The sequence below is a fragment of the Hemicordylus capensis genome, chromosome 3, assembly GCF_027244095.1.
Source record: "Hemicordylus capensis ecotype Gifberg chromosome 3, rHemCap1.1.pri, whole genome shotgun sequence".
Lineage (NCBI taxonomy): Eukaryota > Metazoa > Chordata > Lepidosauria > Squamata > Cordylidae > Hemicordylus > Hemicordylus capensis.
Genome location: NC_069659.1, coordinates 252,492,499 through 252,515,390, shown reverse-complemented (window position 1 = coordinate 252,515,390; position 22,892 = coordinate 252,492,499). Strand labels below are relative to the sequence as shown.

Here is a 22,892-nt window from a genome sequence, read left to right as displayed (position 1 = left end):
TATTGAATTGCCTTGTTGTAAATATTTCTATATACAATTCTCTTACACATCGCCATTGCTAATGCCATGTGTCGCAGCTCTCGCGAGAGTTCGTGAGTGAGGGGAGCAGGAGAGGAAAGTCACAGCGGTGAGGAACATAAGGCCAATGGACAGGCCAGTGAAGGGGCAGGGAGAGAAAGCGGCAGTGGGGAAAAAAAGCAGCGGGCAGCCGGAAGAAGTTGCCAGCCAGGTGGCTGGCCAGAGAGAAAAAATGGGAAGATGAAAGAGGAGGGCTGAGAACGAGGGAGAGCTAGAGGCGCAGATGCTCTGCGCCCAGGCCAGCTAGTTTACAAGTATTTCACTAACAAAAATATTCATTTCAAAAATTTATTTGAAAAGAACATTTAAAGCACTTCAAGTGTAACTTGTTTCTTTCTTTCTTTCTTTCTTTTTTTTTTTTTTGGTAGCCTATCTGCTATATATAATACATGGACATTTGCTACCCGGTTGGTCACTGCATGAAGCAGTATGCTGGACTGGATGCCCTTTGGTCTGATCCAATAAGGTTTCTTATGATGTTAACACTTTCTCTATTTATTGCTCAGTACCTGGCAATGGTAAATCCCCCCTGTATTCTACCAAAAGACAATCACAGGGCTCTGTGGTCACCAGGAGTTGAACACCAACTTGACGACACACTTTACCTTTACCTGTGCAATAGCATGCTACGTCTCTCTTGTAATATTTCCAGAGCAAAATCTTGCCTGCCCTTGTTGCTTTCTGTGTCAGCATTAGCACTTTCAATTTTGAATGGAGGCATGCATGTTCCAAACTTCCAGAGATCAAATGCATTGAATTTATAATAATTTATTTTAAAATAACTTCATGCTTCTTGATGGGAAAACTTAATTTAGCTTGGTGGAAACAGCGATAGTATGCACTTATTACATGCAAAACAGCATACATATAGACTAACTACACAATAGCATAGATATGCAGGTTATGTTCTAATATTTCAATAGACATTTTTAAATCTGCAACAATATAGGAATGAGAAGAAGGAAAGAAAGTCAGTGGTTGATCACCATAGCATTCTAGTGAAATATAGTGGTTGGTCAGCAGTAAATCTAAAGGAAAGAGAGCGTATGTGTGAGTGGGCATGAATATCCTTCTCTTATATTCATGGTCTCCAGTACAAGGGAGAAGGTCTTCCTTTTGTAGAAGGTTTTCTGAAGTGCTTCTCTCTTCAGCACACATGGAAGCTTTTCCTGCTGAATGTGGTTTTCTGTTTGTTTCCAAATAGTTTTGAACTGAATGTTTAGTGCTGCTATTCTGTATCCTGATAACAGGATACCAATCTGTGTCAGAGCCTACACTGGTTCCTTTATATTTTGCTACAAGCTTGGACCTGTCGCTGAAGTGTGTTTAGGAGCTCACCACATTCTGAAGGAACATAATTTAATTATTTGAGATGACAACAACAACAATAATTCAGTTTCTATACCACCCTTCCAAAAATGGCTCAGGGCAGTTTACAAAGAGAAATAACAAACAAATAAGATGGCTCCCTGTCCCCAAAGGGCTCACATTCTAAAAAGAAACTTAAGACACACACCAGCAACAGTCACTGGAAGTACTGTGCTGGGGGTGAATAGGGCCAGTTACTCTCCCCCTGCTAAATAAAGAGAATCACCACGGTAAAAGGTGCCTCTTTGCCCAGTTAGCAGGGGAGTATGTTATGGCATCAAAGTTATGGCATCAAAGATTATATTATCTCGTAGACCTGTTGTTTTAGTAAGAACTAATCTACCTACTTTCCTTTCACTATCCCTACAACTGGACTAAATTTGGTGCACATCAGTTAAGTGGTCCACAAGTTAACCCACTTGTGCCTCCATGTGCCCACCATCTTGAATTGGGATAGATGGCATCATTGCAAACTCTGTTTGAGATGCCCCTATGTGTCTCTACAACTGTACCAAATTTGTTCCAGATTGGTTCCCACTTGCACCTCATACATTCACATGTCCACCATCTTGAATTGGTGTGGTTGACATCATCACAGACTACTCCATTTGAGGTGTCCCTATGTGTCCACACAACTGTACCTGTCTTGATTCATATTGATTCAGGTATTGTGAAGTTGATGGCGGGAATGGATACACAGAATGCCAGGTGATCTCATAAGCCTACTGGAAAGTAGGCTAAAAATGATAAACCAGCTAATCTTTATCTCTGGCCAAAAGAAAGTCAAGAGGAAGCTATCTTCTGGTATTTGCTATAGAACATGATCAAGATGGAATGAAACAAATCCCAAAATGTACAATGTCCCTCAGATAAGGTCTTCTGCTGAGAGTTATTAGAATTCCTTGCAAAATGTTTCTGAGCATAGTGCACAATAGTATATGTTGAAGAAAACATTACTTTTGTTTTGATTTGATCTCTGGATGTCTTCAAGTTATGCCAAGCCAATAGTGCAGTTACTATGGTGCCCAGCTCGGCCCCTTCCACAACTTTTCCACGCTGAAACGCATGCAAAGTTCCGAAGAGCAGTTCTTCAAGTACCAAGATGTGTATCTAATGCTATCCTGAAACTAGAGACAGGCCTAATGAAAGCAGAGGCAAGGGTATTATGGGTGACCATACTGAACTACTGGCTAAAGCTCTCCCTTTTCCCCTCAGGCCTAGCCCCGCTAACGCTATGTGATGACTTCCAATCCAGTTGGAAACAGACAGCTATGAAAAAAATAAAGTCCCTGGGCCTGTCCCCGCTTCAATTAGTTAACTTGGGGTATGACCCGGCCAGGGCACTCATCAAACAATGTATTATGGATATAGAGCACCAGTCTGACATAGGCAAGGCCCCTGACTTCCCTGTAAGTGAAGGACTCAGGTATGTCAGCACCCCATTGCCATACCTAATGCAATTAGAGGTCCCAAAGCGTAGGAGAGCCGTTACACTGGTGTGCTGCCATGTGCTTCCCTCAGCTGTGCTTGAAGGTCTCTATAGGAAGATCCCAATCTCAGAGTGCAAGTGCCCCTATGGCTCAGGGCAGGTAGAAACAGCAGAACACATTATTCTGCAGTGCCTGTTCTACAACGGCATCCGTGCCTCCCTCATCTTACCACTATTACATGGCTATCCTGGAAAAACGGACCAGTTTTACAGCTCTTTGCTGCTCTCCTATAGCAACCCTGCTGCCACCTACAGTGTTGCCAGGTTACGAACATAAGAACAGCCCTGCTGGATCAGGCCCAAGGACCATCTAGTCCAGCATCCTGTTTCACACAGTGGCTTAACAGATGCCCCTGGAAGCCTACAGGCAGGAGTTGAGGGCATGCCTTCTCTCCTGCCATTACTCCCCTGCAACTGGTACTCAGAGGCATCCTGCCTTTGAGGCTGGAGGTGATCTATAGCCCTCCGACTAGTAGCCGTTGATAGACCTCTCCTCCATGAAGTTATCCAAACCCCTCTTAAAGCCTTCCGGGATGTTGGCTGTCACCACATCTTGTGGCAGAGAATTTCACAAGTGGATTATGTATTGTATGAAAAAGTACCTCTGTTTGCTGGTCCTAAATTTCCTGGCAATCAATTTTATGTGATGACCCCTGGTTCTAGTGTTATGTGAGAGGGAGAAAAATTTCTCTTTCCACTTTCTCCACTCCATGCATTATTTTATAGACCTCTATCATGTTTCCCCACAGTTGTCTTTTTTCTAAACTAAATAGCCCCAGGTGTTGTAGCCTTGCTTCATAAGAAAGGTGCTCTAGCCCCCTGATCATCTTAGTTGCCCTCTTCTGCACCTTTTCCAGTTCTACAGTGTTCCTTTTTAGATGTGGTAACCAGAATTGTACATGGTACTCCAGGTGTAACAGCACCATCGTTATGAATAAGAGAGTTATAATATTAGCAATTTTATTTTCAGTCCCCTTCCTATTGATCCCTAGCATGGAATTGGCCTTTTTCACAGCTGCTGCACATTGCATTGACACTTTCAACGAGCTGTCCATCATGACCACAAGATCCCTCTCCTGGTCAGTCACCGACAGCTCGAATCCCATCAACGTATACTTGAAGTTTGGGGTTTTCATCCCAGTGTGCATCACTTTACACTTGCCAACATTGAACCGCATTTGCTATTTTGTTGTCCACTCCCCTAGTTTGGAGATATCCTTTTGGAGCTCCTCACAATCCATTTTGGATTTCACTACTCAAAAAAGTTGGGTATCATCTGCAAATTTGGCCACCTCACTGCTTACCCCTGCTTCTAGATCATTTATGAATAAATTAAAAAGCCTCTGTCCCAGTGCAGATCCCTGGGGGACCTGTACTGTGCAGCAGTGATTAATGTCTGGCGGACGATGATCACACTTTGAGAGCCCACCTCTATGAACTAGAGGACAGCCATAGCTACTGCCTTAGTGTGACAACCCAACAATCTGTAGACCCACAACTTCCTGGCTGCTATTTTATTGGCTTATATTTTTGTGTATATATTATATGATATCCTTTTAACACATATTAGCTCTTATTATTTTAAATGATGACTGTCATGATTTTATATGTTTTAAATCTTTATAAACATTTTCTTACTTTATAAGCATGCAATGCGATCTAGGGTACTGCTACATGGTTTATTCCTATGCCTATTGCAGCCATAATTAAATCAAAATGTAGCCCAGAGTCTACTATGTCTCTTATTAGAGCCATAGCTAGATTTTTAGTGCAGTCACATACCTTTTATATTTTAAATCATTTTATGATCGTCTTATAGTATAAAATCTATTGCTACTTAGATTTTAAAATGTACTTTATGCTGGTCTGTGATCTTCTGTATTTATATACCACTTTTCAACAAAAGTTTCCCAAGCGCTTTACATAGAGAATTTAATTAATTAATTAAATGGATCCTTGTCCCCGAAGGGCTCACAGTCTAAAGAGAAACATAATATAGACACCAGCAACGGTCACTGGAGGTACTGTGCTGGTGGTAGATAGGGCCAGTTACTCTCCCCCTGCTAAATAAAGAGAATCACCATGTTAAAAAGGTGCCTCTCTGCCCAGTTAGCAGGGGTGGGTACCAAAGTCGGGGTAGATAAAAATTGATAACTTTTCAAAAACAATTTTTAAATGCTTTTTAAAATTAGATTATAATTTTAAAATATATATATAAATACTAAATTTAAAGTTCTGCTGTATAAAATAGCATGGTTTGAAATTAAGTCTCATCACAAACGTGCTACACCAACATTTGGTCTCCTAAAAACAAATTAATGACTTTCTGTCACACACATTGTTGCTGCCGACTCATCAAACGTAAGCATTGATTTCATATGTCTCACCTTTTGTGAATTGCTCTGGTCTGCCCAGTGGTGCACAGTAACTACCAGTTCTTTCTTTTGGAAATTCCTGGGCTTTTCACTTTTGTTTCTAAGCAAACCAAAGTCACATTTGCAAGGATACAGGCTGGGTAGTAGGGTGGTTGTTTTGTGGTGGGGCTGGGCCCAGGCAGAGGAGTTGAGTCAGAGACACAATATAGGAAAGGACGTAAAGTAGAACAACAGTGGAAAGAAAAAGGGAAGGCATTATTCAGTACACAGCTTCCTATATTGTAGTACAACAACAGCTGGAGTGCCAAGGCTGCCTGCCCCTGGGATAGGGGATCAGAGGCACAGGTTGTTCTTTAAGCAAGAACACTTCCACCAAAATTATGGCTTTTGTCATGAGCATGTCCTACAAAGTAGCATGGTTGTGATTAGTCATCTTGAGATTACTCTACTAGTAAAAGCAGATAATATCTGTAAGAGAAAATCCCCTAATGAATTTACAAGCAAAATTAAAAGAAAAATAGGTGATAGGAAGTGCATATACAAACGCAAGAAGTACCAAATAAAAAGCCCCTTAGAAACATATTATTTCTATGCTTGAGGGAGGGTGAATATAGCAGGGTTAAGGAAACTAAAATAAAAGCAATGGCAAGTCCACCATCATGGTGTGTTTCCTTTAGGAAAAAGAAGCTTTTATTCTCTAATCATTCTCTTTGACCTAGCATTTCAAGGTTACTTAGTACTGGAGAATACATGCGCTAAATTCAGAAAATCACTTTCAGCACAGCAGTTGATGTTTCTGACCAACAGAATGTAATGGAGAAACAAGATATTGTGTGTAAATATTAAGACAATATTTAAAAGCTTTTCCTCCCTGGTCTGGAATTATTCGCTTCTCTCTTATGTTCTAGTGCTACAGTGTACCTATAAGCAGTCTTGGTATTGCAGCCTCTTTGACCTTTCTAGATTTTACTAGCCACCAACTTGATAAAGAAAGAACAAAATCTATAATATACATAATATAATAGTGAAAACTTTCACTTTAATCATATGCAGGAAATGCCAGTTCGGGGGTGGGGGGGCGGGGGACTTATACCACGACATACAGGCTGCTCTTTGAGCAGTTTTTCTCATGATCATCAAATAATGCTGCTATTTAAAAAAAGAAAAGTTAACTCCAGAGGCACATTGAATCAGGGCAAAAAATGCTCTCTAAGTCAAGCTGTCAGAAAAGGACAGCAAAAGTTATAAGCTGCTAAAGTTCAGGTAGGATTTTAAAGTGTTTATGATCACGTTAAACCTGTGGGCCAGAATCCAAAGAGCTACTCAGGCACACCCAAGAGCTTGTGTTAGCTCAGGGAGATTTGTGAGTTTTTTCCACCCTTGAGAAGCACACCTTCATATCCAATTTCGGACTGCTTCTGAAACTAGCCTCGGTTTCAAGAGTAACTATGTGTCATGGAGTGTGTATGTATAAATCTGCAATATTGCCAATGCATTTTTCAGTTAAATCCTACTGTACAAATGTTACATATACAGGAGAACCTCATCATTCATGTCCCTGGCACCTGCAGTTTTGTGTATCCATGGTTAGGCCATGTTCCTTCTAAGGCGTGCGCACATGCATGCACTCACACGTTTTTTAATGTCCACTCAGTTAATTTTACTTCCTGCTCAAGTTGAATCAGGAAGGCCCCATTCTAAATGCATACGCACACACACTGCCTTGATACTTCTCCTCAGAACAAATTCATTCCGCACAAAGATGGAAAAGATTAGTGGGAGCACTACACCCAACCTCAATATACACAGGTACAAAAATGGTTAAAATCTGCAGATCCTAGATTGATGGAAATGACCTCCGAGCTCATTTTCAGCCAACATTTTGTTAAATGGAGCCATATTGTGGCTCCTTTGTGTGCATTCAAACAAAAAAAACCCCCACAATTTTTCACGGAAAATCGGCAAAATTTGCCGTTGGTGGGGGGAGGCATTGCTGGACAGCTGGAGACCTGGAGAGCATGGTACAACACTCTGTTTTTCTTATTTATGCATTTTTTAGCCTCCAGGAACCTAACCCCCCATTGCCATTGACTCAATGTTGCATTATCCACAATTCTGTTACCCGCGGAAATCAGGAGGAACCCCTGCAGATAATGAGGTTCATCTGTATTCAAATGTGGTTTTCCAGAAAAAAATCAAATTGGAAAATCCACATCTTTCAATAGAAAAATGAATTTTTCCCATGCAAATTCCCCCCTCAGTTGTATAAAATTTCCATTGACTTTTTAAAAAAAATACTGTACAAATTTTTCTGATGCCCTAAATAGATTGTGACCAGATTTGGCATATTACTTGACCTGTTCATACAGCAAAAAACCAACAATCCTCCATCATATTAATATCCCACAATGTATCTCAAGTTTTTCTTTAGCCAAGAAGAAATTATAGAAATGGAAATTTTTCCACTCCACATCTCTGCATATATTTATTATTTTTATTGTTGGCACAGGACATTGGATTACTTGGATGAATACCACCCATGCTGCCGTTAGGTTTTCTTATCAGTAAGACAACATTCTTTCAATTTTAGACATGCACATTTTAAGTAATCCATCAGCTGTGCACATTATTATTAAAAATATGGGAATTCTCTTGACCCTTTCTTCATTTCATTCTCCAGTCCCAAACAGTGTTGGGGCACCAGAATTTGGAAATGAACATTTACTGCATGAAGTATGAAAGGATGATTCTTGCTTTTGGAAAGAAACCATAATTTGATACTAGCATTGAAAATCAGCTTACCTTTTAAATATGGAATGATCAATTATGTACTCATTTCTCAAGGTGCTCAGTTCAATGTACACACTATAATACTGTCTCTGTCTTTTTATATTTGCAGCTGACATTATCTCAACAGTTGAATTTAATTACTCTGGCGATCTTCTTGCAACAGGAGACAAAGGTGGTAGAGTGGTTATATTTCAAAGGGAACCAGAGGTCAGTGCCAATCAAAACCATGAAAGGTGGTTTTTAAGTGAATGATGTGGCAACATCACATTGCCGAGTTTAATGTATCCATGTTTTTCTAACCCATGATGTGTATCTTCAGAAACCTCATTGTTTCCCCCAGAAATCATTGTAATGTTTCAGATTCAAAGAAGAGTGCTCTTAAACTGATGCAACATACATAAAATGTTTGCTTTATCCATAAGCAAAGACAGAATGAAAACATCTATGCCTTATTACTCCTCTAACCATCCTGATTGGGTGATTAAGAATGTTGAGGAAAAGAAATTATCCTTCAGTGATATGGAGAGCACCCTTAGCAGTTGATCAGAGTGATTTTTTTGCCAAATTTCTCATATGCAGATACATCTGTCTTGGGGTGAAAGTCTACACCCCAAGAATGCACATTTGTCTGCATGTATAACGTTTGACAGTGTACATATTCTTTCCAATATAAGCACTCTTTCATACAAGCACAATTATTCATTCATTCATTCATTCGATTTCTATACCGCCCTTCCAAAAATGGCTCAGGGAGGTTTACACAGAGAAATAATAAATAAATAAGATGGATCCCTGTCCCAAAAGGGCTCACAAACTAAAAAGAAACATAAGATAGACACCAGCAACAGTCACTGGAGGTACTGTGCTGGGGGTGGATAGGCCAGTTACTCTCCCCCTGCTAAATAAAGAGAATCACCACATTAAAAGGTGCCTCTTTGCCAAGTTAGCAGGGGTTTCTAGGATTATTATAGGATTTATTCTTTTAGGATTCCTAATAAATATTCATTTATTCATTTAGGATTCCTAAATTATTTATTTAGGAACAATATTGTTTGAAATGGTAGCCTTTAGAGGAAGAGGGAAGTACTGATACTTCTGGGAACAACAAATGTGAACAGCCTGCCTTTGAATAAATCAAAGTATCTAGATAGCCTTGTCAAAATTATATGCCAATAATATTTAGTTTATATAAATTTTTTGTAAGGTAAAGTGTGCTGTCAAGTCGATTTCGACTCCTAGCGCCCACAGAGCCCTGTGATTTTCTTCAGGAGAATACAGGAGACATTTACCATTGCCTCCTCCTGCACAGTATGAGATGATGTCTTTCAGCATCTTCCTCTATTGCTGCTGCTCGATATAGGTGTTTCCCATAGTCTGGGAAAGATACCAGTGGGGATTCGAACTGGCAACCTTCTGCTTGTTAGTCAGGTATTTCCATGCTGTGCCATTAGGGCATGAGCTAGTGTGGTGTAGTGGTTAGAGTGCTGGACTAGGACCGGGGAGACCCGAGTTCAAATCCCCATTCATCCATGATACTTACTGGGTGGCTCTGGGCCAGTCACCTCTCTCAGCCTAACCTACTTTACTGGGTGGTTGTGAGGAGAAACCTAAGTATGCAGTACACCGCTCTGGGCTCCTTGGAGGAAGAGCGGGATATAAAATGTAATAATAATTATTATAATTAATTAATTATGTGGTACTGGCTTTCTAATAGAGGTACTCAAGGCAATTTAAAATACAGAGCAACAAATATGGCTGCAGTTCAAAGAACCATGCTAGTAAAGTTGTCTACTTATTGGGGTTGGTTATATATTTTTTTCTCCAAAAAGCAGTTTTCTTGTGATCCTTCATACCATACTGCAGCTTGTTTTTGAATGTTCCCTGCATTTCAAAAGCAGCTGGCTGTGTGGCAGAGACTGAAGCTGAAAGACAATATGCCATGCTGGACACATGGATACCCCCACAGGAGCTTTCTGAATTATTGCTTGACATTTTGTTTATATTTGTTCCTGCCCAATCTCAAAGGTGCAGGTGAGATACAATATATCATTTGCCACATCCATTCTCAGTATTCCATCTGCTAAGCAGTATGAATTCTATTCATCATCATCATCAATTTTATTACAGCCATTGGCCAGCAGAAATAGAAACAACAAACATTTCCAATACAACAATATAAAACACAATAAAACAAAGTACAGTCATTCATTAAAAATTAGTTTAAAAAGAGTTTATGAACTCTATTAAAATATTAAGCTACAGATTTTGTTCTTTGAATGATGCTTGGTTGGACTGTGTTAATTTTCTTAACTTTTAAAAAAAAATTGAGGATTATGGAACAAACATATTTGCTTTCTTAGGTATAATGTAGTAAAATAAATGCATCCTTCACCTACTGAAGAATTATTTTTTTTAAAAAAATTTAAATTCTTACTAACAGTTATGTGGAAGTATACATAGGACATGTGATAGGCTTCTTAAGAGTTGAAAAGACCTCTGGAATGGGCCAACAATTGTCTGTGCAACGGTGCAGTGGCATGCTGTCTTAAAGACAAAAGGAAATTTCAATTAATGTGTATTGTCATCTTAGTCTTTTTTTATTCTCAAAACAGATACTGAGGCATTTATTGTATAAGGGCAGGAGTTGGATTACTTGTGAAGCCAGCTAATGAATTTTACCCCCTTTGTAAAATAACATAAAAATATAACCTGACATACTGAGTAAAGCTTGCACATAGGGAACACTTTCCCATACACACCAGTGTTCCCTCTAGCAGGGATTCCCAGATGCTGTGGACTACAACTCCCAGAATCCCCAGCCAATGGCCACTGCAGCTGGGAATGCTGGGAGTTGTAGTGAACAACATCTGGGAATCTCTGTTCGAGGGAACACTGATACACGCACAGAATAGGAACAGTTTTCCTTCTTCCCTCTACAGCTGCTTGTACTTCCCCAAAATATGTCCCCTTCCCTCCATCCTCAGGAACATATACTCACAAGGCACAGGTGGCTACAGAGGGAAGGGGGTCACTGAAAATTGCCTCTCCCTTGTGTGCGTTAAAGAAAGTGTTTTCCTAATGCAACCATTACTCAGTATGTTGGACATATTTTCTAGTAGTGTTATAGTTGACTAGCGCCAGTAGTATGCTACACAGCCTCCACATAGTGAAAAGGTAATGGTGTGATAGTAACGTGACAGTAAAGTGGATTAAGCATGGTCATACAAATAACTCTTTCAGAGAATCCTAGTATATCTCAGACCTGCCTGGCATAAATATGAGTAACACAAGAGTGTACCTTTTCTTTAGCCACCTCTATCCTGTGGAGCTCTCTTCTCCTTGAGGTGTGCTTTTTTTCAAGCTCATATCCAAATGGAAATTAAAAACGTCCCTGTTTGCCTATGCTTATTAAAATATGGGCTGATTATGATTGGGGCTTGCTGTTTTCTGTGATTGCTGCTTTTATTTTATTTTTTTATTATGCTGTTTTTAATATATTAACTTCTTTGACTCTTCAAGAAAATTAAGTGGGATATAGGCCTCTTAATAAAGAATAATAAACTTAATTATAATATTTTAACACATCTTGCTGTGGTATGTGCAGCCAACAAAAATGTTCTGTTTGTTTTTTGTTTACAGAATAAAAGCCGTCCTCATTCAAGGGGAGAATATAATGTTTACAGTACATTTCAGAGTCATGAACCTGAGTTTGACTACTTGAAAAGTCTAGAAATTGAGGAAAAAATTAATAAAATTAGGTGGTTACCACAACAGAATGCTGCTCACTTCTTATTATCTACAAATGGTAAGGATGTTTACACAGTGTAGCTTACTATAAATGTTCTAGATGCTTCTGATTATTTCATTTCTTGATCTCATATAACTTTTTGCACATTAGATCATTTTTGGCGTAATTGCAATTCAGTGTGACTTGCACGCTGACTTCTTTTCCTCAATAGATGATTTGATTGTTTACAAGATAAAAGCAAATATAGATTATGCCCTTTAGCCATTACCTTCGATTATAAGTTGCCAGGTTATTTATTATATGCTTTACAAGAATGCTTTCTGAATAGTTTAGAAAGAGGCTTCCTGTAGAGTGCTTTGCCATGCCATGCTACCAAAATGGAAACCTTATATATGGACATCAAGCTATTTGCCAGTAGAAAGAACTGTGTGGCAGAAACAGCCTTTCCCTCCCTCCTGACCCAGATATTGCTGCCTGCTTCATCTCGATTGGCCTGGGCATGGAGGGAAAGAGATGAGTGCTTCTGATGACCTTGCTCTTTGTCCATCAGTGATGCACTCTTTTGAAGCATCACTGGAAGGCAGGCAGCACCAGAGAGTGCATAGACCCGTACTAGACCCACTGGTATGAACCTCCAAACTAGACATCAGGAGTAGGTTGAAGGAGTGATTGCTATGTTCTTGGGTAGAAGAAGACTGTCTGCTGAGACTTAAACAACATTATTCAAACATGGTTGTAAGTTTCCTTGAAGACAGAAATGGTGTAAAGGTAGGATATAAAGCAGTTAAACAATTTTTGGGGACAGCCTTGCAAAGTAGTATAATATTTTCAGCCAGCCCACTCATGCTGTCAATTTACATTATCACAGAATGGCTTAAGTGGGTAGGCCACTTTTTCAAAAGAAAGAGTTGGGAAGGCATGGTGCTAAAGTAATGACTACTTATAGGATTTCTAAGGTCTTGTACTCTTTTCCGGGCCTAGCATCAAGTCAAGGCAATGGCCAGAGACCACTTGCCAGCAGGGAGCCCACACTGAACTCAGACTTTGGCCTTAGTTTTTTTTTTCCTTTTTAAAAAGCAAAAACTGCCAATATAGTTTGAACCAATGGGAATTCCAGCACCACTTTCTTTCCCCCTACCTGTTAAATCAAAGATAAAGACTTGGGATACACATAGCCTCCCAGATGTCTACTTTGGTTGCTGGCTCCTCCTTTCATCCTCCTGATAGGAGTTTCCTGTTTTGTAAGGAAGAGAAACACTTAGAGCAACCAGTACTGATGCTAGTTGTGCATGTATACACAGTGCTCCTTCACCTGCTCTCTCACTGCAGTGAACTAGCCCACTTGACCTGCTGCAACCTCCATGCTCCCAGAGATCAGCAGATTCTGAGCTCAGGCAGGTTCTCCTCTTCAGCAGTTCCTGCACCTAGCTGCCTCAGAGCAATGCTAGGAGTCTTTTTTTTTTTTTAGTAGTAGTAAGTAGTACTTTATTACAGCCAACGGCCACTCAATACAACAAAATAACACACACAACAGTACACGACACATCAAGAAAAACTGCAATAAAAACAGTACAGTAAAAGTATCATATATGAAGAATTTTGTCTAGATAAAATCAGTTCACCCTCCTACTATACTATGCCCGCATCTAGCCTCTCAACATGTCTTCTGCGGAGTTTACTTGCAATACAAAGAAACTTGGCTACTTTTGTCAAGATGAAATCATCCAAGTCTGCAAGTAAAAACTCCACCTTCTCCTGACCTGAGGTCAATCTACGACCTCTTAAAAGGGGAAAAATTAATTCTGTTCTTAGCTCCTTATAGAAACAACAATTCAACAACACATGTTCAGTAGATTCAACCTCTCCTGCATGACACGGGCACAATCTCTGGAGATAAGGGATTTTCAGAAATCGCCCTTCCAGGATGGCTGAAGGAAGGGCATTGAACCTGGCTGCAGTCATTGCTCTACGGTGTTCAACGAAGGATAGCTTTATCAAGTATCAAGCCGGGAGCCGACTATCAGCTTGGGCCCCCATAAAAACCCCAGGTCTTATTTTACTAACATCCTCCTGCCTGGCAGTGTCCATTATACGTTGGTTCATGGCGTCTGAGGCCTTCTCGAGGCCCATCTGTCTTATCACCAAAGATGAAAAACCCAACCTACTTAATCTGTTGTCAATGGCCCGTTTCCATCGGGTCTTAAAGGAATCTTCTAGGACTAACGGGGCAAGCCCATCAGGGCAGAAAAACAACTTGAGCCAAAAACTAAACATAGCCTTCCAGATTCTAGCCTCAACAGTAGGCCAACTCACTTCCAGTCTAAGGCATGCGTTGGGGACAGACCGAGCAACCCTCAGTATACCCCTGAGAAATTTGGTTTGAACAATTTCTATCCTCTGGAAGTTAGTGTAAGCGCCCATTTGCGCACCCACCATAAGTAGAGCCAAAACTTTGGCTTTGAAAAGCTCAAGGACCACCTGTACCGATTGGGCACGTTTTCTAATATGTAAAGATTGAATTGCCGAGGCGACTCGGAGTCTGTGTCTTCTCTTTCTCTGTGTGCACAAACCTGGAATTGGCCCAACCTCTTGGTTTAGTTGTTTGGCTAATAAGTTACTGTTCTTGTCAGTGATTTGGACTATTGAATTGTCTTTTAATATTTAATTCCCATTGTTATGGAATATATTTTTAGAATATATTAAAAATGTACCAAAAAAAGCCTACAGATGTACAGAAACAGTTTTCAAAGGGTTGCGGGGGAAGGGGGCGGAAGGCCAGTATTTGACTACCTACTTGCTAATCAAGATGAAAAGCAGGATAAAAATCTACTAAATAAATAATACTGGCAAGAAGTTGCAAGAGGGACTCTGTTAAAAATTGGCATCACAATTGTAAAGAAAAACAGTAGCTAACACCCTGCTGGTTGATAGTTCCTCACTATTTCTTTAACACTGTGATAATTTTCCAAACAAATGAGAAGCATTATTCATAAACTTGTTTACTTGTCCTGAGTCAGATTTTCACACACATCCAAATTATCTGATGGCTTTCCATAACTAAAATTTTGCACCATGAGATTGCTTGTATCAAAAGTGATATAAATTGCTAAAAAACTGTTTTACTTCCAACTTTATCCTAACATTGGATAAAAGTGGGCAATGTGTGAACTTGTTTATGGCTTAACTCTCTCTCTCTCTCTCTCTCAAATGGTAGTTGTATCTGATTTAGTAATGTTTAAATCCTTGAATTGCAATCCATCTGCTGAATGCTTGACTGTTTCACAAAGTATCATTAATTATTTAAAGGCAGATGATGTATTTTGCTGTATTGACAGTTTTCACCCCAACAAGAAGCATTATAGTGCCAGAGAGACTGCAAGTGCACTGTGTTTCTGAACAAAGTCTGTTCCCCTCTGTTGTTTCTTAATCATGCTTTTCTTCCCTTGTTTTTCTTAAAATATGCGATCTCAAGTTTATTTGACAATGTGGGCTATAAGACAAGTCATAATAGTCAAGCTAATTTCCTGCATATGTATTTTTTGCATCATTTTTTCTTTGCAAATGAATTGGGGTGGTTTTTCAAATCTGCATTTGTAGTCAAAGAAAAAAATGCTTTCTGGCAGCATAAGTGAATTTCATATCGCACAGCTAGACCTCCTGTAGAATATTGAAGAAATATTTTGACATTTCATATTCTTGTAATTTAAAACTGAACCAATTTTTCTTCAAATCTCCATATTCCATACCTTCTATTAATCTAAGCACATTAATGTAGAGAGTGCACTTGGTACTCTTTAAGCCAGACTTAAATTTGATGTATCTGGGGATTTTCAAAGTCTAATTCTGTAAGGCTTTGTCCATAGTTCCTGCAAGGAAAGGCTTCTTAGTTGTTTAGTGAAATTTTAACTTCTTTAGTAAGCAGACTATTGTGGTAGGCACTGCTGAAACACAGGCTTGTTGTTCAAGCTCTTAGAGGTACTTCTGACGTAATTATAAATGCTTGTGGCTTAATGCATTTCTGTGTGCAGTAACTCATGCATGCATTCTCCAGAAAAGTTGCTGCTTTTTAGAAGAGAATGTGCTATATGCAGCAGCGCTTTGAACTGTACATTCTGTTCAGATAGTAATTTGTTAATATATTAAGTGTCAAGTGGCATCTGAAACAATATTTATTGTATAATTTGTAGAATAACCTATGTTCAGAGCTGCATGTGTGCCAGAATTCTGCAGGAATGCATGTGGCGATGGGTACAGAAACAAAGTTTTCATTTACAAACATTATCTATCTAGTCCGTGTTGTGAAGCTGTACCTAAAGGTTTGTAAACAATGCCTGCTGAAAATTCAGTAGGCAAAACAGTTGTTGAATAAGATTTCTAGTGAGTTGGATCAGGGCCTCAGCTCCTTGGCTACTAACCAAAACCTGAGCAGGTAAAGCACAGAGCTCCAAAAATCCCTTTGCTAGCTCACCAACGACCAGTACACCCACCTCCAAAAAGCCAAGTTCTCTGAATTAGGGTGGAATGTGGGAGAACGTTCAGGACTGTGTGTCTTCATGCCATCTTGATAGAAGCAAGAGTAAGAGAAAGACCTAGTCCCTCTCACAAGGTTTGAGAAAGGCAAGAGACTTGCTCTGCACCTGTTCTTCAGAGCCTCATAGAAAGTGAAATACTATATGACCCATCCCCTCCAAGTTGTCTGAACATTTCAGAAACCTCAGAGGAAGGGGGATGAATCTTGTTTTGTTTCATGTATCTGTGTGTGGGGTCTTTTACACTAAGTGGGGGTCTTTTTTCCCTTTTGCAAGAGCCATCAAGTGAAATGAAAGAGTACCTAGCACTCCCCCCATCTAGTATATACAGAGAATTGGGGAGGGAAACGTTGGTGATGATTGCTATGGGTAGCTTGCTGGTATCTGTAGATCCCTGAGTATACAAGATAATGGCTGCCTTTTCACATAACACAAAGCAGAGATTTAACTCTCCTCCCGTTTGGCCCCCATGTCATCCAAAATTTTGGAACTACAGTTCCCAGACCCAGCTGCAGTTCCGATACTGGCCCCAAACTTTGAAATGAACCTTTGGTCTGTAGTGAGTTTCACTCACCCAACAGAGGGTCTGTTTCCACTGCCGTGACATCCAGATTAAGAATTAACTCCCAACTGGAGTTAAGGGAGAAAGCTCCTACTGCTGTCTCTAAAGCTATTGGCTGGTCTTCCAGGGGGCTGACCGCTATTGACCCCTCCAGGGTCAGAGGAAGCCCATGCAGTCAGTCTCACCCCCATTGCCAGCTCCCAGACTGGGATTGTGATAGTCTGGGAGCACGCAGCTGGGGGGATGCAGATTGCAAGCCCTTTGGACTCGTTGCTTGCAGTTATGTGCAAAGGCAGCTAATACATTATGTAAAATAACTCTGTAAAACTGCTCCACTTGCATCATATATTCATTCAGAACTTGATTTACCTGGGCACAGTGATTGACATCCCAAGCATACATGCTTCAAGGGACTACAGGACGTTATGAGAGTCCTCACACAACTCTCCCAGTACCCCTGTGTGTGCACTATCATGCAAGAGCCCTTAGAGTGCAGGCTTTTTCTCATGCTGTGCCACGTGTTTCCATTCTTGCAGAGCCCTTCTGGCACATAGTGGGGAATTGTGCAAGAATTCCTGCCATACCCCTGCAGTCCTACAAAGAGTAGTTGGTTGGTTCATTAGGATGTCAGCCAGTTTTTTAGTGTGGAATACTCAATACTTCCCCCCTTGCTTGTACCAAGATGCCTTGTCCAGTTTGAAAGATGATAGATACTCGGCTGTTTGCAAGCAGACTGAGTGTAGCTTTTTAATGTTAATCTATGTTTCATTTCAAGTATTTTGAACTGTTCTCATTTCAGATAAAACTATTAAATTATGGAAAATCAGTGAAAGGGATAAAAGAGCTGAAGGTTATAACTTGAAAGATGAAGATGGAAGACTTCGGGATCCATTTAGAATCACAGCACTACGGGTATTTTGTTAACCTAACTTAGTATTAATAAAATCTAAGTAATGTAATGTTAAGCTGCATTCGAATGAAAACTGTATTGCACTCTTAAATTCTGCACTACAGGCGTGCACGAACTGGTTCGGAAGCCCATTTACAAGCCTCTGAGCCGGTTTGAACCCGGGCTGGCTGCGCAGGTGCAGCTAGTACTTCCGTCCATATCCGGACAACATCAGGATGGGGTGGCAGGGAGGTATGCTGCTGCCGCCCCGGTGGGCTTTTAGGGAATCACGTGCCAGTGGGGAAAACGTGTGGTGGGGGAGTGCATCCTCCCTCAAACCAGCCCCCGCCGGTTCCGTTCACATCCCTATTCTACACTACATATCTAATTAAGATAGCATCCGTTTTCTAATTCACCACTTTGAAATAATTTGCCCTTTTTTGAAAAGTGTAAAGGAAAATATGCTGTTATCTGTTTTATTTCTTTTGTTAGATGTCCTGGATTAGTATTATAATGTTTGAAAATACAGTACAAAGTGTTGATTTCTGAGGATTGAGTCTACATTTCAGTTAAACTAACAGTTTTCGCTTGTACCATGTTTAGAAATATGCAAACTCTTAGTTCATGTTTGAGTCGGAATCCACCATCTAGAAAGTCTTTGAAGTATGCATTTCCCTGAGCATGGAAGGGCTTTTACCTTTAAGTAGGTACCTGTGTCATATTGTGTTCTGTTTTTGAAACTCTGATATTAAAAATGGCATACTAAGTTGGGAGAGTGGGAAGCAGGTGCCAGAGGAAAAAGCCATGTAGTTCACTGGTGTGTTAGTACCTTTATAGCCTGTGTTGTCTTGTGTATTGTCTATGAAAGGAGAGCTGGTCTTGTGTTAGCAAGCATGACTTGTCCCCTTAGCTAAGCAGGATCCTCCCTGGTTGCATATGAATGGGAGACTTGATGTGTGAGCATTATAAGATATTCCTCTTAGGGAATGGGGCTGCTCCCAGTCTCAAAGGCAGGATGCCTCTCAGTACCAATTGCAAGGGAGTAACAGCAGGAGAGACGGCATGCCCTCAACTCCTGCCTGTGGCTTCCAGCAGCATCTGGTGAGCCACTGTGCGAAACAGGATGCTGGTCTTAAATGGGCCTTGGGCCTGATCCAGCAGGGCTGTTCTTATGGTCTGGGAAGAGCATCTAGGTTCCGAGTTCCCTCCCTGGCATCTCCAAGATAGGGCTGAGAGAGATTCCTGCCTGAAACCTTGGAGAAGCCAATGCCAGTCTGTGAAGACAATAATGAGCTAGATAGACCAATGATCTGACTCGGTATATGGCAGCTTCCTATGTGATTTCTAATTTTTAAAACAAATTTGTAATCTCTGAATTGGTACAAAAGCAAATATTGAATACTAGTGTTGGTTGGGAATGCCCTTGTTTAGTTGTGCTGCATTGACTCAGAACTGTGAAATGGTGTGTTCAGGACCTGAAATAGTAAGTTTTTGTTACTATAGAAGTAGCAGATTAAGTGATCTGGTTAATGACAATGAAGTGTTCAAGTCTGAGACTTGCTCAGAAAGACAACATTCAATAACAAAAGCATCATTTGAAAATTATCTGGCATGCTCTCTTCAGTTAAAGCGTATTTGAAACTATATTAAGGGTTTGTTATCAAGTTTTGCAACAGTATGTCAAGAGTTGAAGGGTACATCATGGTTGCCAAGAGGATGCTGTTGAATTGGGCCTCCCAGTAGGAAATTATCTCCATCCTAGATGCAGTGTCCCCAGATGCTTGCAATGTGGATTGTTGCCCTTGTCTTGTTTCTGGGAAATCAAATTGTGGTGCTGATTCACATGGCAAGCCCTCATAATCATTATGACTAGATAATCTGAGCAACATCTTTGTGGCAATTATAGCATACTCAGTCTTTTAGAACTTTTGTTTTAAAAAAAGTGTTGTCCTGATGAGGATCCTACCAGTGTATACCTTGCAGTATTTCCCTACAGTTAAACATGTGTTGCTTTGGTATCCATGTTTCTTAAATGCTTGCCAACTCTTTCATCAGTGCTATATGGGTGGAGTCTCCTTTTTGGGTTAAAACATTAATTTGCAAGCTTTTTTCATGTTTACAATAGCAATTGGCTACTTGTCCTCTTTTTAGACCTTAGGAACTAAATGGGGCTTGACTACTGACAGAATTCAGTTTTACTTATGACCTTAATAGAAGTTCGGAGAGGGCTGCTTGAACTGTTGTCATGTTCCTTACACAATATGCCCTGTATGCTGCTGTGCTATAAAATATCTACTCTTATCTCCCTTCCCTTTGATGAGAAGGATATTGCAGGACTTTCAAAATGATAAATCAGGCTTGAGAGAGGCATGTGTATCTTGTTAAAAACTTTGAATCCACTGAAACTTTGGATTTATTTCTGTGATCAAAGATTTTAAAAGAAACTGAAGCCAGAACCTGGCTGTACGTTTGCATCCTCTGGATCCCCATATTTCATTAATAAACCTGATAGGCTTGTATTTTATTTATATTTTATTTATTTTACATTTTATATCCCGCTCTTCCTCCAAGGAGCTCAGAGCGGTGTACTGCATACTTAGGTTTCTCCTCACAACAACCCTGTGAAGTAGGTTAGGCTGAGAGAGAAGTGACTGGCCCAGAGTCACCCAGCAAGTCTCATGAGAATTTACAAATTTTGCTCCTGGAGCAACTTTGGCATTTTAAGCTGATAAAGTGTAATTATCAGTTTTACTTCTGTTTCATGTAGAAGCAAATATGTTCCTTTCTCTGTTTTTAGGTGCCAATATTGAAACCCATGGACCTAATGGTAGAAGCAAGTCCCCGAAGGATATTTGCAAATGCACACACGTATCACATAAACTCTATTTCAGTAAATAGTGATCATGAAACATACCTTTCTGCAGATGACCTAAGAATCAACCTGTGGCATTTAGAAATCACAGATAGAAGTTTTAGTATCCTTTTTGATATAAAATATACAGTTTAATATGTTGAAATGTTTACTGCCGAATGTCTTGTGGTAAATATTATTGGTTATATAGGTTGTTTTGAAAATTGTAAAACTGTTTTATTCAATTTATATGATAGGATATTATCTTAAAATTTAGAGTTCTTAAATTTGTTTTAAAAATGGAACTGTGAACTTGGGCAAGGCAAAAATTGCAAGATTGGTGAAGAGTTGATATTTTTAGAAAAGAAAAGCATGCATTGCACATGCCCTGTGTTCAGCTATCAAACTCATGAGCAGTAACAAGGAGCCGTGTGATTAGTTCTCTCCCTAACTTTGACTTCCTAAAATACTCTGTTACTTCAGTAAACAGGTATTGCAAAAACTGCACACTGTAAATAACAGATATACTAAATCATTGTTTAGCAACTATATTACCTGGAAGTCTGTTACTTAGTATTTGGTTATTGGCTACACACAGTCTCCATGCTGAACAGCCCAGATTGCCTGTACTTAGTGCCAGTTGATTACTTGCCAAGGCAAGAGAGGCACAGTTGCTTTCAATGCTATAACTTTATAGTCAACTTAATATCAATAGGATATGAAACATAAAATATGTAAGGAGGGTGGAGACATATTGTATTAGTCTCATGTTGGCTTCTGAGACTTACATGTAGTTATGTGGGTGGTTGTTTTTTAAAGAAATTTTGAAATTTTTCTGATGCCATGCATCTGTTGGAACCTAAATTAGCATGTTTGTTTGAGTTGTATTTAGCAAACAAAATTTATGCCATGTTAGCTTTACATGCTGTAGAAATACTTCAAAGGTTTTTTCCAGTTCCAGAGTATGTGAACTGATGTATTTGATTAGAAAAAAAATCAGTAAAGCACGCTTAATGTAACTTAAATGTTTCATTCAAACAAGTTTAAAAAATTGCTTGGTAATTTTAATTGGTCTACTTATAAATATTTTGAGATCACAGTTCAGTAGCTTGTACTTCCTTTACATTGTTTAAACATTTTTTTAAAATCTATTGAAACCACTGAAAAGTGTTAAAATACTCCTTCTAGTATGCCCAAAGAGCTGTGCATTAGAGAGATTTGCTGCCCAATTTGATTGATACCATATTATGTTTACTGCATTTTTTTTTTCAAAGAATGCATTTTAGAAATAGAAAAGTGTACACATAAAAAGATAGCATTAAAAATATTCTTGAAACTTTTTCCCCCTGCTGCACATCACTGCCTATATCATGCTTTGGGCGGCATAGAAATTTGTTAAATAAATAAATAAATAAATATCTGAATTTCTATATAATTAAGATTAACAGTGTTTTGATAAAAACTTATATTGTGAAGGCAGTGCCAAGGCACTCAAGTTTAAAATGCTGTTGTAGAAGATAAGGTGAATGCAGTTATTTGCTTTTTGAAGGACAGATAACTAGAAATGTCAGATCTGAATAACTGTCATTTCAGGTATCTAAGTAAAGATTTTAGAAGGCTTGTCATAAATATTGCATTTTCTGTCTTGGAAGTAAATCAGTATTAGCCTTTACAAGCAAACTTTCAGACATTGTAGATATAAAACCTGCTAACATGGAGGAATTGACAGAGGTGATAACTGCAGCTGAGTTCCACCCTCATCACTGTAATGTGTTTGTCTACAGCAGTAGCAAAGGAACTATACGGCTCTGTGATATGCGTTCTTCAGCTCTCTGTGATAGACATTCAAAATGTAAGTGGACTCTCAGTTTTATATACTGCTCTCAGAAATACATAAGAACATCATCCATATTAGTTAGTCATGACAAAGCACCATTGGAATCAATGAGACAAGTTCGTCATGAGCAATTTAGGTCCTATTAATTTCCATGGGACTTAGTCTGGATGCTGGAAGTATGCTTTCTCAATATTTTATTGGTTTACAGTTATTGGTAAACCAATAAAGAGTTTATGAAGATGAGATGCTTTTTATAGAACAGAACATTAACATTCTAGCCTATGTTTAGGCGGCATATAATATGAGCCACTAATTGATTTGACCCTTATGCAAACCAATTTATAATACGTAAATCGACACTTGAGCCCAACACACA

The 22,892-nt window shown here is 39.5% G+C and overlaps 1 protein-coding gene across 2 annotated transcripts in view; it reads left to right on the top strand.

Annotated features, from left to right (window-relative positions):
• The window catches only part of PPP2R2D (protein phosphatase 2 regulatory subunit Bdelta), a 45,445-nt gene that overhangs the window by 16,235 nt on the left and 6,318 nt on the right, over positions 1-22,892 (top strand). For both annotated transcript variants that reach the window (XM_053307535.1, XM_053307534.1), the window contains exons 3-7: positions 8,210-8,307; positions 11,740-11,905; positions 17,739-17,851; positions 20,626-20,803; positions 22,367-22,531. In XM_053307535.1, coding sequence (XP_053163510.1) covers positions 8,210-8,307; positions 11,740-11,905; positions 17,739-17,851; positions 20,626-20,803; positions 22,367-22,531 — 720 coding nt within the window. The remainder of the gene's footprint in view (positions 1-8,209; positions 8,308-11,739; positions 11,906-17,738; positions 17,852-20,625; positions 20,804-22,366; positions 22,532-22,892) is intronic.